Raw genomic sequence first — 14,682 nt, 5'->3', positions numbered from 1 at the left:
CTAAAACGGGGCAGAGCAAATCCAGGAATGCTCGGAGCGTTATTGCATTTTACCACAAGAGGGCGCTAGAGAATTCTGATCGCTTCCAAGGTCTATAAAACCCTTTTAACTGCTACTTTATAGACATTCAATTACAACAGGCCATAATACATTAAGGCATTAAAAGATACATATATCGCAGCATATGCCACAGCACACGCTGCACGAGTGTGCTCTCCAGATGATCACCAGCGCCAACATCAAACCGACGCTCAGGCTTCTTCTAGCGCTTAATGTAAGATTTTATTCTTTGCCCGCCCCCGCCCTTCCAAAAGGCAGCTCTCTTGGTGAGGCGATCCCCTTGGAATGGAAAAATATCACAGCATGTGATAAATGCTTAGTGACTGGAGGGTATGGCAGGGCAGAGGCGAGTAAGGACTACTAGAACTGAAATTTATGCAGTTTGGAAAAGAGAAGACTCTAGGGATAAATGTTCGCCGTCTTTAAGACCTTCTAAAGGTAACACTAGAAATGAATTAGGGGAATTACTCAGTCTCAGAAGATGGTATAGATAAGAGCAATGGCCTGAAACCAAGGAAGGAAAAGTTTAGGTTAGACATGAAGGATAAATTACCAATAATAGTTGGGCGGGAAAGACGTCCTGCAAAGGAAGGATCCAAACCATAATGGCTATATTTGATAATTAATTAAATGAGAGATTAGTAAGAATGATGTGAATTCATTAGATGGGCTAGATTAGGTAACTCAGGCACTTTTCACCCTGAGCGCTTGGGCATTCACAAATGTCTTCCAGGGACGACAACGGTCATCGGCAGACGGGAGGGATCATGGCAGCAGTTAGCCCTGTGCTAATAAAATAAAATCCAAGGCTTCATTGTGAAATGACATAATTCTAAGATTGGGCCTGCATTTCAGGGCATTCTATGAAAAGATGCTATGCCATGTAAGTTACAGGCTAACCATTTACAAAAAAAAACAAAAACAAAAACAAAAACAAAAAACCCAAAAAAACATTTCAGCAAATTGTATAAAGACTTCTCTAAGTGGAAATGTCTCATGAATGAACATTTCCCCCTAAAAATCCCAATCTTTTACAACCCAGAGATTCTATTCTGTGTAATCTTTGTTTCTTGTTGGTGTGTCTGGGCTCAAAGCCCTTAAGGCACAACATTTTTTTTTTTTAAGGCCGTTATAAAAGTCCAGAAGGGGACAGAGTTTGTGAATCCAACAATCTTTGCCAAGTCCACCATGATATTCTGGTCAGACCAGAGCTTCAACACTGGTGAGCCCCCCCCCCTCTCTCTCTCTCTCTCTCTGTTAGAGATCAAACTCAGGGTCTTGCACATTCTAGACAAAAGCTCCACCCCTGAGCTCTATGCCCAGCCCACAGAATTTTTGTATTTACTTGAACATTAGGTCAAGAGAATTTATGGCTAACAGGAAAGCAAAGATTGCCAAAGAATGAAGAGTTAAATGTGTGTGTGTGTGTGTGTGTGTGTGTGTGTGTGTGTGTGTGCATATATTTGACCTTAGGCAGTGATTTTTCTAAACTTATGTGAATAGTAGACTTTGAAGTGAAAATGGTCAACATTTTTGGAACTCGAGGAAGGACAGTCTAGTCGTTAAGATGATATGAGGACTTTCGAATTTTAAACACGGTTGCCATGAGCACAGTAACAAACCCTGGAGTGCTGAAACTGTCTCTGCAAATCAGAAGCTACATTGAACTGTGCCACATTCATAGAATCTAAGAACAAGGTAATTCAGCATGGTGTTACGTGGTTTTCCAATCAACAGCATGTGGAGACATAATCCTTCCCCCCTTCTCTCTGATGTCTGAACAACCACGCACACACAGTGCAGTAGCAACGGAAACCCTACGCGTTTGCCACCCACTGGAATGACCAGTGGCATCCTCAAAAGCTGTTTACTGTATGAGGATGTGTTCACTACTAAACTCATTACTTGTTGATGAGTTTAGGATTTGGAGAGAAAAAAAAATACTCCAGGCATTATGTAAAGAATCTCATCTGCCAAGTCACTCTTGAAAATCAGCCATTTGCACTTAAAGGCTGTCACTGTTTTCCTACTAATTGGAAGGGAAGTTCAATAAATGTTTGACCTTTCTGGAAAAGATTTCCAAAGCCACTTTGGCCAGAAGTCAAGTATTCCTTTCACTTTCTTCCAAAATATTGCAGGACCAACCAACTGGCCCTTACTGTGGCCTCTGCCCCTCACCACCAGCACCTGGCTAATGGCGTACACCAGGGAAATTCCAAGTCCCTCCTTTCAGCGAGGTGATTGGCTCGCTACAGAAAGGATTTATAGCTTTCTCCCCTTCTGGATCCTGTGTGCTAAGCCCATATCTGAACAAGGGTGTTTGAATGACAATCTCTTCATTGGTGGTATATTAAAATCTATACAATGGACAAAAGGCCCCGAAAGATAACTAATTAGTCCAATGTCAAATCAATTCAGGGATTCACTGTATTTTATCCACAGTTCTATTAGCATTTATGGAGGCTTTTGAGAATGTTTATAAAACACACCGCCCTGAGTCATTATGGGAAAAGGTTATGAACATGTAAATGAAAGATGTGTGTGTGTCTGAAGAACTTCACTAAATCTTAAAAGGTTTAGCTTAAGAGCCAGGGTCAGGCCTGCAAGACCATTTGAGCATCACCCTGAAGAACATGCTGGGAACGCCCACGGGTGAGGAGAGAATGGACACAGATAGGCCAAGCCCACAGACGTGAATGTGGTCCAGCATTGCCTCTAGCACGTGCTAGCTGTGGGAGCGGGGACTTCTTTAAAATTAGGTTTCCTCTTTGGTAAAACTACACTCCGTTAGGTGATTGCCAAGCACCTTCAGGGTCTAAAAAGCCATGATCTCATGTAGAAACTTAGATTACATTTGCAAGTTTCTGTTTTGTTTTTGTTTTCCAGTCAAAGCGGTGGAAGACGACCCAGAACCTGCAGGATGAGAGTGTTTGCTGGGCCCTGAGGAAGGTTAGAATTTAAACAGGCACCCACAGCTTGATACGCTGGGATAGAGAATGAAAAATGGGTTGTTCATAGACAGATAATTGTTATTGTTTTTTAATTCTTCACGAAACATGTATAATCCGTGGTAATCATTTGTTCAAGTTATATAAATTACTGTCAACTTTGAAACCCCGTTTGTCATCTTTGTCTGTGATTTATACCAGACTACAGAAACGACATGATGCCTTAGATCTAATAAGACATTTGTCTTCATGAAGAAGGCCACTATGATCGTGAGTGACAGCTTACTTACCCTTATCACAGCTAACTCAACATGGAGGCCTTAATTCCTCTCAGCGATCTAAAATCGGACGGATTCACCTGAAGCCAACACAAACTTGTTCAGAAATCCACCGTGTCATCAGACAGGTGCTTTACTAGAGAATGTGTTCTTGGGTCCCCAGATCATAATCAGATAAATGACGTTTATGTTCCTCTCCAGTGAGAGCCCCAAACACACATGCACATCGCTTCTATTCGTGTTGATAGGAGCCATGTGCCTTTATTCAAGAAAAAGACATCTTCTAGCTAACAACAAAGATGAATGCAATTGTCTGGAGAATAAAATGAAAATGTGATAACTGTTTATTTGAATGTATGGATGTATGCATGTGGATTTACTTACAGACACATAAGGGGAGCCTATTTTGAGCCATTTCAATTAGCTTCATAGTATAGAATAAAAAAGAACAAAACTCTAAATATGTTCACACAGTTCATGTGATTTACACACACACACACACACACACACACACACACACACACACACACGGGGCGGGGGGGGGGAGAGAGAGAGAGAGAGAGAGAGAGAGAGCTAACTCCATCAAGGGAAAGGGAATAGTTCACTCTCTCCAGCCCGTTCTTACTTCCCATCTACTCAGGTGCTGTTCATTTTGAGGTATTGAGTATTATTGGCACTAGGGAGCCAATGACAGAATCTACGATAGGTTTCTCCCATTTCAGGTAAAGTATCTCTGCACACATTTTCCTCCCAAGCTATGGACAGATTTCACCTAAGAATTATCCTGATCAATGGGGTCATTTGCCTCTAATCCCTGCTCCATTAATTCACATACCTCAGTAAACCTTATGGAGTGCTGTTTATTTACTCAATGAGCTCGTATCATTCCCACACTAAAGCTGGCCTTTACTATTTCGCAGTGACAGAGATGTGAAACTGGCTGGTGGGAAGACATTTTTCATACTCACCGAGTACAAAGTCTGGGGGCGGGGGATGGCAAAATTGGCTCAGCCAGTGGAAGAGACTACATGGAGAGGAGAAAGTAGATGCTCAAAGGTAGGCCTCAGCCCGGTCAGATTCTGATGATTAGAGTTCTTTCTAGAACTATAATTTCAAAACTGTAGAACAAAATAGAAAAAGGAATAGATCGACAGCTGTAATTGGAGATCTTAGCATAACTGTCTTGGCAGATAGAAGAAAAGTTAGGCCACAAAAGAGCCAAAGAATACCCTTTATACACATAAAAACAGGAAGAGTATATTCAACCAGTACTTACAGAAGAGACCGTACAGCATGGAAACACAAAATAATAACTACCAGGCTACAAGGAAAGTCTCCCAAAGTCTCACTGACACGTGAAGAATCGAAACAATGTAGCCTGTGATCTTAGACTATAACGTAATAAAATTAGAATTTAATTGTGAGATAGTAGGATTTTTAAAAAAAATCCTAGAACCCACAACAAAACAAGTGAAATAAAAATCAGAAGAAAAGGGGCTGGAGAGATGGTTCAGTGGTGAAGAGCTCACACTGAACTCGCTGAGGACCTGAGTTCAGTTCCGTTCAGCCAGCATCCTTGTCTGGTGGCTCACAACTGCCAGTGACTCTGGCTCCAGGGAATCTGACGCCCTCTTCTGGCCTCCACAGGCACCTGCACTCACATGCACATATCAGCCCCATGCAATACTAGCCCCGCCTCCATATATTAAAAAATATATTTTTATTACTTTATTATATTTTAAAAATCATAACAAAAGCACCATAGATGCATGTAAATAACATATAGGTTTAAGTGATGATTTCCTAACGGAAATTATAGCACACAGAATGGAACTGTGAGTTATAATGAGGGCAGTACATGTTGAATTCTGTGGGATACTTGTGAAGCTGTAGTTACAGGGCAAAATTCAGCTCTGGATACTTTATTTACAAGTTAACACTATATTAATGGGACAAAGCAATAAGGAGAATGAGTAAAAGCCCAAAGAACAAGTAGCTACGGGGCCCAGTGGGACTTTGGTTCCCCACATGGACTTGGTGTGGCCATCCACGGCCAAATCACTTGCCTTCTCTAACCGCACTTCTTTACCTAGAAAATAGAGGTGACAGTTCGTCCCCCTCTGAGCTGGTTTGAGAACTAAATGAGCTGACCCAGAAGATGGCCCCTTATCACATCTTCCAACATGACTATCACACCCGGACTCCATGACTGTCACACCCAGACTCTATGACTATCACACCCAGACTCCATGACTATCACACCCAGACTCCATGACTATCACACCCAGACTCCATGACTATCACACCCAGACTCCATGACTATCACACCCAGACTCTATGACTATCACACCCAGACTCCATGACTGTCACACCCAGACTCCATGACTGTCACACCCAGACTCTATGACTATCACACCCAGACTCTATGACTATCACACCCAGACTCCATGACTATCACACCCAGACTCCATGACTGTCACACCCAGACTCCATGACTGTCACACCCAGACTCCATGACTACCACACCCAGACTCCATGACTATCACACCCAGACTCCATGACTACCACACCCAGACTCCATGACTATCACACCCAGACTCCATGACTATCACACCCAGACTCCATGACTGTCACACCCAGACTCCATGACTGTCACATCCAGACTCCATGACTGTCACACCCAGACTCCATGACTATCACACCCAGACTCCATGACTATCACACTCAGACTCCATGACTATTACACCCAGACTCCATGACTCTAACTTTGGCACAGCAAACTGTAGCACAAACTTGTATTTCACCCCTCAAATTTTAGTTAATACATTAAAACTTTATTTTCCTTCTTTGCAGCAACACATCCACATGGTGGGTAGACAAAGGTCATAATCTTTTTGTTTTGTTTTGTTTTGTTTTGTTTTGTTTTGTTTTGTTTTGTTTTGTTTTGTTTTGAAACAGGGTATCTTATATTGAGTCCAGGCTGGCCTTATGCAGTTAACTTCTGAGCTTCTGTCTCTATCTCCCAGGCACTAAGCTTACAGATGGGTGCCACCATATCCAGCTCTAAATCTTTGTTTTCATTTCACAATACCACAATAGTTTGAAATACATTCAGTTCTAATGTCTTTTTTCCATGATTGAAAAATAAAAAGTACTAGAAAACTAGCTCAGTGGTAAAATACTTGCCTAGAATCTGTAGGGCCTGAGGTTTAATTCCCAGCACTGGGAAATAATAATAATAATAACAATAAAATTAAAGCCCACAATAGCTAACAAAAAGCAGGTCTATTGTTGTGTATAATCTTTTTTTATTTCTAGAATCCAGAGCTTCACGTGTGCTTGGCAAGTGCCCTCAATTCCTAAGACTGTTGTACGCAGTCATAAATCCCAGAGTGACTTACATTCAGAACTTGGATGAAAACAGAGAAATTTAAAACTAAGAAATGCTGAAAGCAACTCCACTAAAATCCAATTCTAGAAGTCTTTATACTTTTAAATGTGCTTTTCAAAAAAAGCGTGGAGTTGAAAATGCCCGCTACTTCTCCTTGACCAAATTTGCTATAAATCAACTACGTAGTAACTTTATCATTAAGTTTTTGTGGTTATCCATTGTTCTCCAAGAGTGCTGCAGATCTTTGCATTCCCAACTTGTTTCTCACTCAGCAAGAACTTTCTCTGACCTTCCAACAGTCCTGGGTAAAATTAGCTGCAAACACATTCTCACTTCTTTACAGATATATGTGTCTAACATCTTTGTTTAATTAGAATACAATCATATATAGTAAACAACACACGATTGCAGATTTCTTATTTCTTTTAAAACAATTCATGTGTTTCTTTCTTCCAGAAGGAGTCACTGTACCCTGTTGATAGCACAAGCACTTTGCCTAATCCGTCTTTGAAAGACTGTGTAGACAAGACTTCTTCCTTCTCCTAATGAGGGAGGTTTTATAGACGCATTCGAATCCACTCTAGATTTTAGACACTAAAATAAATTAGATACTGGGGCTCTCGGGTGACGGCTTTTTGTTCAGTTACTGAATTCGGTGTTTCCTAACTTCCCTTTTTGTTCAGGTGCCGTATTCAATGTCTTCTTCCCTTCCCGATAGAAGAAACTACGCTTTCAGTTCAGAAATCTAAACATCACTCTGTGTTAGCAAGTCTTCATTCCCAGGGGCAGAGCTATGTTCTGTGAGCATCTCTCCACAGGATATAGCCTGCCAGGGACTGCAGAGGAAAATGGAATTGTAATCAGGTAGCAATATACTCTCAACTCTATGCATGGTTTAGTCTATAACCTTGGTATTTTCTCTTCATCTCCCTACCCCATCTCTCAGTCTCTTAGTCGCAGTCTCTCTCTCTCTCTCTCTCTCTCTCTCTCTCTCTCTCTCTCTCTCTCTCTCTCTCTCTCCCTCCCTCCCTCCCTCCCTCCCTCCCTCCCTCCCTCCCCTGTACACCTGGCCAGAATTGCATGCTCTTCTGGGCCTCTTTGTAGTTTCCACAATGGCATGATCCAAACACGACATGTACCACAGTTATTGCCTCTTATCAGCAAAGCAGAGGGCAGACTGTGTGTCCTTTTAATAATTCAAAGTTAAGAATGCTCTTCTGACTTGGGAGAGGTGGAAGAAAACAAAGCTAAGACATTTTGATGGTTTCTAATACAGATAAAATCCAAAAGCTTAAAATAACCGTCACCACAGAGCAGGTTAAACCTATTTTCTTCCCAAAGCAAACGGAGTCACTGGCTTGGCACCTGCTCACCTGCTGGTTTGTCTGTTTAGCAAGAGTGCGTCTCCCAGGGAGACGGCTGTGAGCGTGAGGAAAGGAACTGTCTGTCTTTGCACTGCTCATCCTGCTGACCTTCACATGGTGCCTTAGAATCTCTAAATAAGTATTGTTAAATAGATGGCACAAAGCATTAGTGGCCCTATAACACTCAACCCAATTAGAGCATCAGAGTTTACCCCAAGTTCTAACCTCCCTATAGCCCTCTCTCTAATTTCACAGGAAACTTATACATCTTTAACTCTGCCTCGCCTGCTACACACCAAGAGCGCTTGTTCCGTTCTTGATTCAAGGCTTTGCAGAAACTCAAACGTGGTGTCATGCTATACTCAAGTCTCTAACACACGTTCATCCATCTAGCCCCATCTCTACCATCAGCTGAGTCCCGTAGGGATTCTCTACCTTTCATGCACAGGAAGGAAGACAAAAAATCTTGGAAGTAAATATTTAATATTGCTAATATAATTAACTGACCTTTTGGGAAACTCCCTTTTTAATATTTAATTTTATTTGTAGCATTGTCTATGTGTGTGAGTGTATACCACGTGTGTGTGGGTGCCTGGGGAGGCAGAGGAGAGCATCAGATCCCCTGGAGCTGGAATTGCAGGTGATTGTTCATCACTCGACATGGATGCTGAGAACCAAACTTGGGTCCTCAGGACGAGCAGCAAGTACTCTTAACTGCTGAGCCATCTCTCCAGGCTCTCATTTTGAAAGTGTTTATGCAACAGAATTTTCCACGTTGGAATTTTCCACATGTTAGTATACTTCCTTTAACATGATTTGTCCTCCAGTGCTGGGAATCCAGCCATGGTCCCGTCCATGCTACCCAAGCAAGGGCTCTGCCATGAACTATACTCCAAGATCCACCAACACACTTGTGAAATTCAACTTCTTTAACAAAAATATTTGTGTCTATGCAGCGTGTATGTGTTTGTGTGTATACACATGCATACACAGGCGACCACTTGCATGTATCAGCTGCATGCACATGCATGTGAAGGCCAGAGGTTGACAGTTGAGCACTTTTCTCAGACGTTCCTTTGCCTTATTTTTTGAGCCGGGGTCCCTCAGTGAACCCAGAGGTCACTGATTTGGCAAGACCAGATGTCAGAAAGCGCCAGGGATCTTCCTGGCTCTACCCCCAACCACAGGGATTACAGGTGTGGACTGCACCCTGATGTAGGTGCTGGATGTCTCAACTCAGGTCCCCAGGCTTACCCACCACGTACTTTCCCAAGTGAGCCATGCCGCCAGTTCCCAAAGAAAGCATTTTAAGTGTTCAGTGTACTGCTTATATAATCTGAGCCGAAGTATCTGGGAGATAGATCCATCCTTGGGGATGTCTTAGATAGGGCAGGAGTAACAACAGTAGGGTGGGTTAGTAAAAGAGTCTAGAACCAACGCACACAGGTTCAAATCATGGCCCTAATACACAGCAGCAGTGTGATTCCGTAAGCCTTAAAATGAGGGTAGTGCTAACATGTACCGCTCAGAGCTTCTGTGAGGGTTAAATAGTACATCCAACATGCTTAGAACATAAATTCAAGATGCACAGGAAATGCTCAGTAAATGTCAGCTTTAAGCATTTTGATTTATCCAGGGAGAGAATATGAGCGATCTCTCTCTAGGATACAAGTAAGTCCCAGATTGCTGTGGTTTTGTTTTATAAATTTCTGTACAAATTTTACTTAAAGATCTTATGTATTTTTTGTCCATTATTCTATTTATTTTTAGGAGTTCTCTTTTGTATGTTTATTTTGCTGTCTTAAGGATCAAAACCAGGGCCTTGCATATATGTTAGGCAAGTAGTCTACCACTGAGCTACCCTACCAACCTCTGGGTTCTATTTTTCATAGTTCAAGTTAGCTTCCGATTCTTACCTTAGTGTCACATCCTAGTCAATGCCTTTTCAATTCTCTTCCTCCTCCTCTTCCTCCTCTTCTCTTCCTCTTCCTCCCCTTCCTCCTCTTCCCCCTCTCCCTCCCCTTCTCCTTTCTCCTCATATCTTTGCCCTCCTTCTCCTACCTCTTCCTCCTCATTTTCTGTTTTTCTGAAGCAGAATCTTGCTATAGCCCAGGCTGGCCTAGAACTCAAGATCCTCCTGCCTCACCCTCCCAACACGTGTGTGCTACCACACTCAGCTCACGGTACCCCTTCTAACATGAAGCTTTACGGAGGCCCGAGAAACCAAAACACTGTAATACAAATTTGTAAGGATAAGGGTTTCCCCCAGTGAGGGCCTCAGGGCCACTCCCAAGAATAAGAAACCTAAGTGTTAACTCAGAAGTCATTGGCATCTATTTCTCCTTCGAGGTCTTTCTGGCTTACTTATTGAGTTGTCAGCTGTATTTTGGGAAGCTGGAAATACCAAATAAGTGACCTATGAATTAATGAGGCACCATTGTTCTGATTCTGTCAAGCACTAGATTAATCAAAACCAAATGAAATGTTAGTTTCTTCAGGTTTTGCACTGTTAATTTTCTGCAATTATTAATCAGCTACCAGGGTAATTATTAAGCGTTCAGCCCAAACAGAGTTTTTAGTGCAATACCTGCTCCAGTGTGGATCTTACCAACTTTGAACACATGGGTATCACTCCCTTTGCTAGCATACAAAGCTAGCATACAAAGCTAGCATACGAAGCCCAAGCAAGATAAAAATATTCCTAGGCAATTTGATCTGTCGCTCTGAGGCAGAAGTCATCAATTCAATGAAAGAGAAAAATAAGACTCATCAAAAAGGCTACATGAAAGAGCAAATGATGAATAGGTAAAGAGAGAGGAAAATAGGGACTGTACATTCTTGAAATTTAGAGGAAAAAGAAACATAAGACTACAGATTCATAGAGAAACAGGGAATAATTCACCAACTTTATTCCCAGCCCCTAAGAATAATAAGCATCCAATTTACTATTTGGTTCGGGAACATCTTCACTCTTTCCTCCCACTGGAAAGGCATGAGAGGGTTTGATAAGGACACCGTGCACATCGAGATGATCCAACCTTCTGCTCCTGTGGCTGGATGCCAGGAGAACACAGCAAACCCCACTCTTGGGAAATCTAAGCCTGCACCGGAAGCTGGCAGCCACCAGGCCGCAATCTCTACACTAACAGATCTAAAAATTCATGGATATTTTTGCATTGCGTGTTACCTACCATAACATATTTTTAAAATGTCTTAACAGTGAAATTCTTTAACTCCTATTTACAAAAATTCAAATAAAATGGACGCTGTGGGGAGATGTGCACCGAGTTCACGTGCCTTTTCCTTGAAGCAGAGGTGTGTGAGCACGGGAGAAATAATGTGGTGTAATAGGCTCAAAGGTCTCTAATATCTCTCAATAAATTAATAACCCAATTGTCTGTGAGTGCAAATTCCAACTCTTATGCACCTCAGTGAAGCCAAGAGACCGGAAGGATGGAAAACCTAGGTGGGCCCTGTAGTCTTAAAATGTGCTTATAGCTTGTGAGCTACTGTTCTTAGAAAGGGATCAACAATGGTGTCTTCCTGCTCCAACATGGAGTTAACGTTGCCCTAAATACATTCAGTTTGGGAGCGTTGGATTACCCAAGAGGACCAGCACCGGAACAAGCAAGTAGCTGTTCTTTGCAAACCGGTGATCACCAACACAGAAAACCATGGCTGGATACAAGTAACAACAGGCAAAGAGGGCCAGCGGAAAGGTAACAAGGCCCAAGGTAACAAGTGAAAGGTGACTCACCCTCATCCTGATAATCTGACCAAAAGGATGCATCTGATGGGAGGGGTGGGCCGTGAGTCCCACTCAGATTGTCATCAGAGCTGTCCTGGCCAAGGTCTCCTCCTGAGGGTTGAGAAAGAAAATCAGGTCATCCTGTGGACATCTTGATGAGCATATTTACAGGTGTCTCCTGGCACTTGTAAAATGGATGCATCTCTTACCTGATGTGCATATCCGAAAACATTTAGCACATGAGAACCAGAAAAAGAACTTTAAGAACCAACTTACCTGTGTGCAAAAATTTCCCCTCTACCACCTCTCTCTAGCACTAAGCAACTGGTAGCATGGAGTGGAAGACCTTTCACCACAAAAGAGCAATTTCTCTGTCACATTTAAAATGAAAACATAGCTGTATAAATTTGTTTTCATATATTCTACATCTCCATGAATTACAACCTTTACCCCAAAGGCCTCTTTCTCTTTCCGTTTCTAAATGAAACAGAAAGAAAGACACAAAGGCTAATCTTCTCCACATAATATAATGTAGCAAGGTCAATATTCTCTCTCTCGCCCTGAAAAATAAGAGCCGTAAACAGAGAGAACCCAGACTCTGCTGGATTCTATGCCTATTTAAATCACTACTTGTTTTGCAACCTTAATAAAGTTCTCTCTTGTAATTCTAGTTTACAGCCCGCAACCAACCTCTCAGGAATTCTAAAAGCCGGAGGAAGGTAATATTTGTTCTGCAAATGACTTTGATAAAAGGTAATGTATATACAATACTGAATTATGCAATTAAAACATTGCTAATCCCTTTTGGGTGTTTTCGGCCTATGTTGAATTGTATTCTGTAGAAGTGGCCAATGCTATTACGATGCTTTAAAAGGTTCAGGCGGAAGATGTTAGCTCACTCAGAAACCGGAAGAAAATGAAAGCATTGTAAATTGCTTTCCTTAAAAATCCCCCAAACAGAGGTACAGACTGCTGATAAAAAGCACACCGGCAGCTGCTTGGTTCATTTCACAAACATGAAAACGGGATTTTTCAACTGAATTTAATATTATCTCAGATACTAATTTCCAAAGGAAATCACCAGTGCTAATCTCAGTAAACACTGTAGTGTTTTTGGCCCAGAATTTCAACCAGGGAGCAGTGAAACCGAACAACCTGCATAGAATCTGTATTGCCTCACTTTAAAGGTTTATTTCCTAAAATTAAACTACAAGGATAGGGAGGATATAAAATGATTTTTAAAAGGGGAGGGGGAAATGAGGGAATGGCCATGGTCTTCTGTTTCCACAAACCAGACTCGTCTCCAAATGCCCGGTGGTAGGTAGATGCCCGAGACTGCCCGGAACACTTGCAGGCATAGGACTTTAAAATAAACTGTAGCGTTTATTGTAGAAAAAAATTCTTTGACCTGATGCAACAGTGAGCAGCTAAAGCCAGAAGAAACATGCTTTGAGCATAAAAGCGTCCCTGTGCGATTGCTATCCAATAAAAGTCTCAGATACCGGACAGAGGGTTAAAACACTCAAATTTTACGCCGTGGCAGAGCCTCTGAAATGACATTATCAACGAGGACGCAGAGGAACTGCCGGGCTCGAAACCTGAGCGTGAGCTGCAAAGGTAAAAGGAATGTTCATTTTGGAGGCGAATCAGAAACCTTTTTTTAAAAGAAAGTACTGTACGTTCCAAGCAAAATTGAACACTTCTGGGACATGCCGAACTTGACTGGTCAACCGTTATTCTAGATGTAGCTTTCTGCTTGCTTCAGATACCTGGTAGAAGTACTGCCGAGAGGAGGGACCCGTTCCTGTCTAGTCTAACGTCTCAAAAAATATACATGATGATCAGAGGGAACTTTTGTTTTTGCTTTTGTATTTTTAAAGATTTTTTTGAAATTTTAAATAAACTGTTTTTTGGGGTTTTTTGTTCTTGTTTTTGAGGCAGGGTCTCTCTATACAGCCCTGGCTGTCCTGGAACTCGCTTGTGTAGACCAGGTTGGCCTCGAACTCGTAGAGATCCTCCTGCCTCTGCTTCCCAAATTCTGGGACACCACTGCCCATCCTTGAAACAAGTTTCGCATGTGCTGTGAAGTTAGCACAGCGCTTGTATACAGCCTTCATCCAGCTTTCCCCAAAGTCAGCTTCTTCCATGAGGGAACTCTATCTGCCAAACCAATGCATTAATCCCGGCGCATTCAGGCTTAATTTATACTTCATGGAATTTTCCACTAATGACTTTATTTCTGTTCCAAGATCTAGTCCAGCATGCAGATTGCATTCACAGCTCCCTTGTCTAAAAATTTCACCCCAAACACCTGCCTAGAATTGACTGGATTTAGTCACCTCAGAGGTAAAGTCCCTTCCACGGGATTCCGGTGGTGTCTGAAGAGTTGCACAAGGTGGATTTCAACTCCACTGTGCTCTGTGCCCCTGTCTCCCTGCCCCGCCCCGCGCCCCCCTGTCTCCACATGCAGCAAGGAAGGATTATAATGCAACGCTTCCAATGGAGTCTAGGTCGGCACTACAAATGGCTGTGGTGGAAAAACATGCCTTACACTTAAGTGCAATTAGTTCCTGATGATGAAGATGTCATAAGTGTTTTTACGGTATATCCAGTGGCCCACCTCCCCTGAGCGCACATCGAATCTAGCCTATCACACTGCGTAAATAGATGTTCCTGTGTCATTAAAATGATTACAACTAGTTGAGATGCACAGGTGGAAACTTTTTATAGAAGAACTGACAGTTACCATGGTCATTCTGGGTCAGCTGAAGTTAAAAGGTATAGTTTTTCCTTAAAGCAAGCCTCATGTGTTCTCTGGATTCATCTGCAGCTCTCACAGTCCCTGTTCCAAGTGGCCACAACTGGAGTCCAGTGGGATCAGACATAAATGATC

General features: G+C 42.2%; 1 protein-coding gene across 1 annotated transcript in view; it reads right to left on the bottom strand.

Annotated features, from left to right (window-relative positions):
* The window catches only part of Skap1 (src kinase associated phosphoprotein 1), a 295,682-nt gene that overhangs the window by 208,450 nt on the left and 72,550 nt on the right, over positions 1-14,682 (bottom strand). Inside the window, exon 4 of the mRNA XM_059271622.1 lies at positions 11,799-11,900. Coding sequence (XP_059127605.1) covers positions 11,799-11,900 — 102 coding nt within the window. The remainder of the gene's footprint in view (positions 1-11,798; positions 11,901-14,682) is intronic.

Source organism: Peromyscus eremicus, chromosome 8a, assembly GCF_949786415.1.
Source record: "Peromyscus eremicus chromosome 8a, PerEre_H2_v1, whole genome shotgun sequence".
NCBI classification, from domain to species: Eukaryota; Metazoa; Chordata; class Mammalia; order Rodentia; family Cricetidae; genus Peromyscus; species Peromyscus eremicus.
The sequence above is the reverse complement of the archived record's forward strand: the minus strand, read 5'-3'. Positions and strand labels throughout refer to the sequence as shown.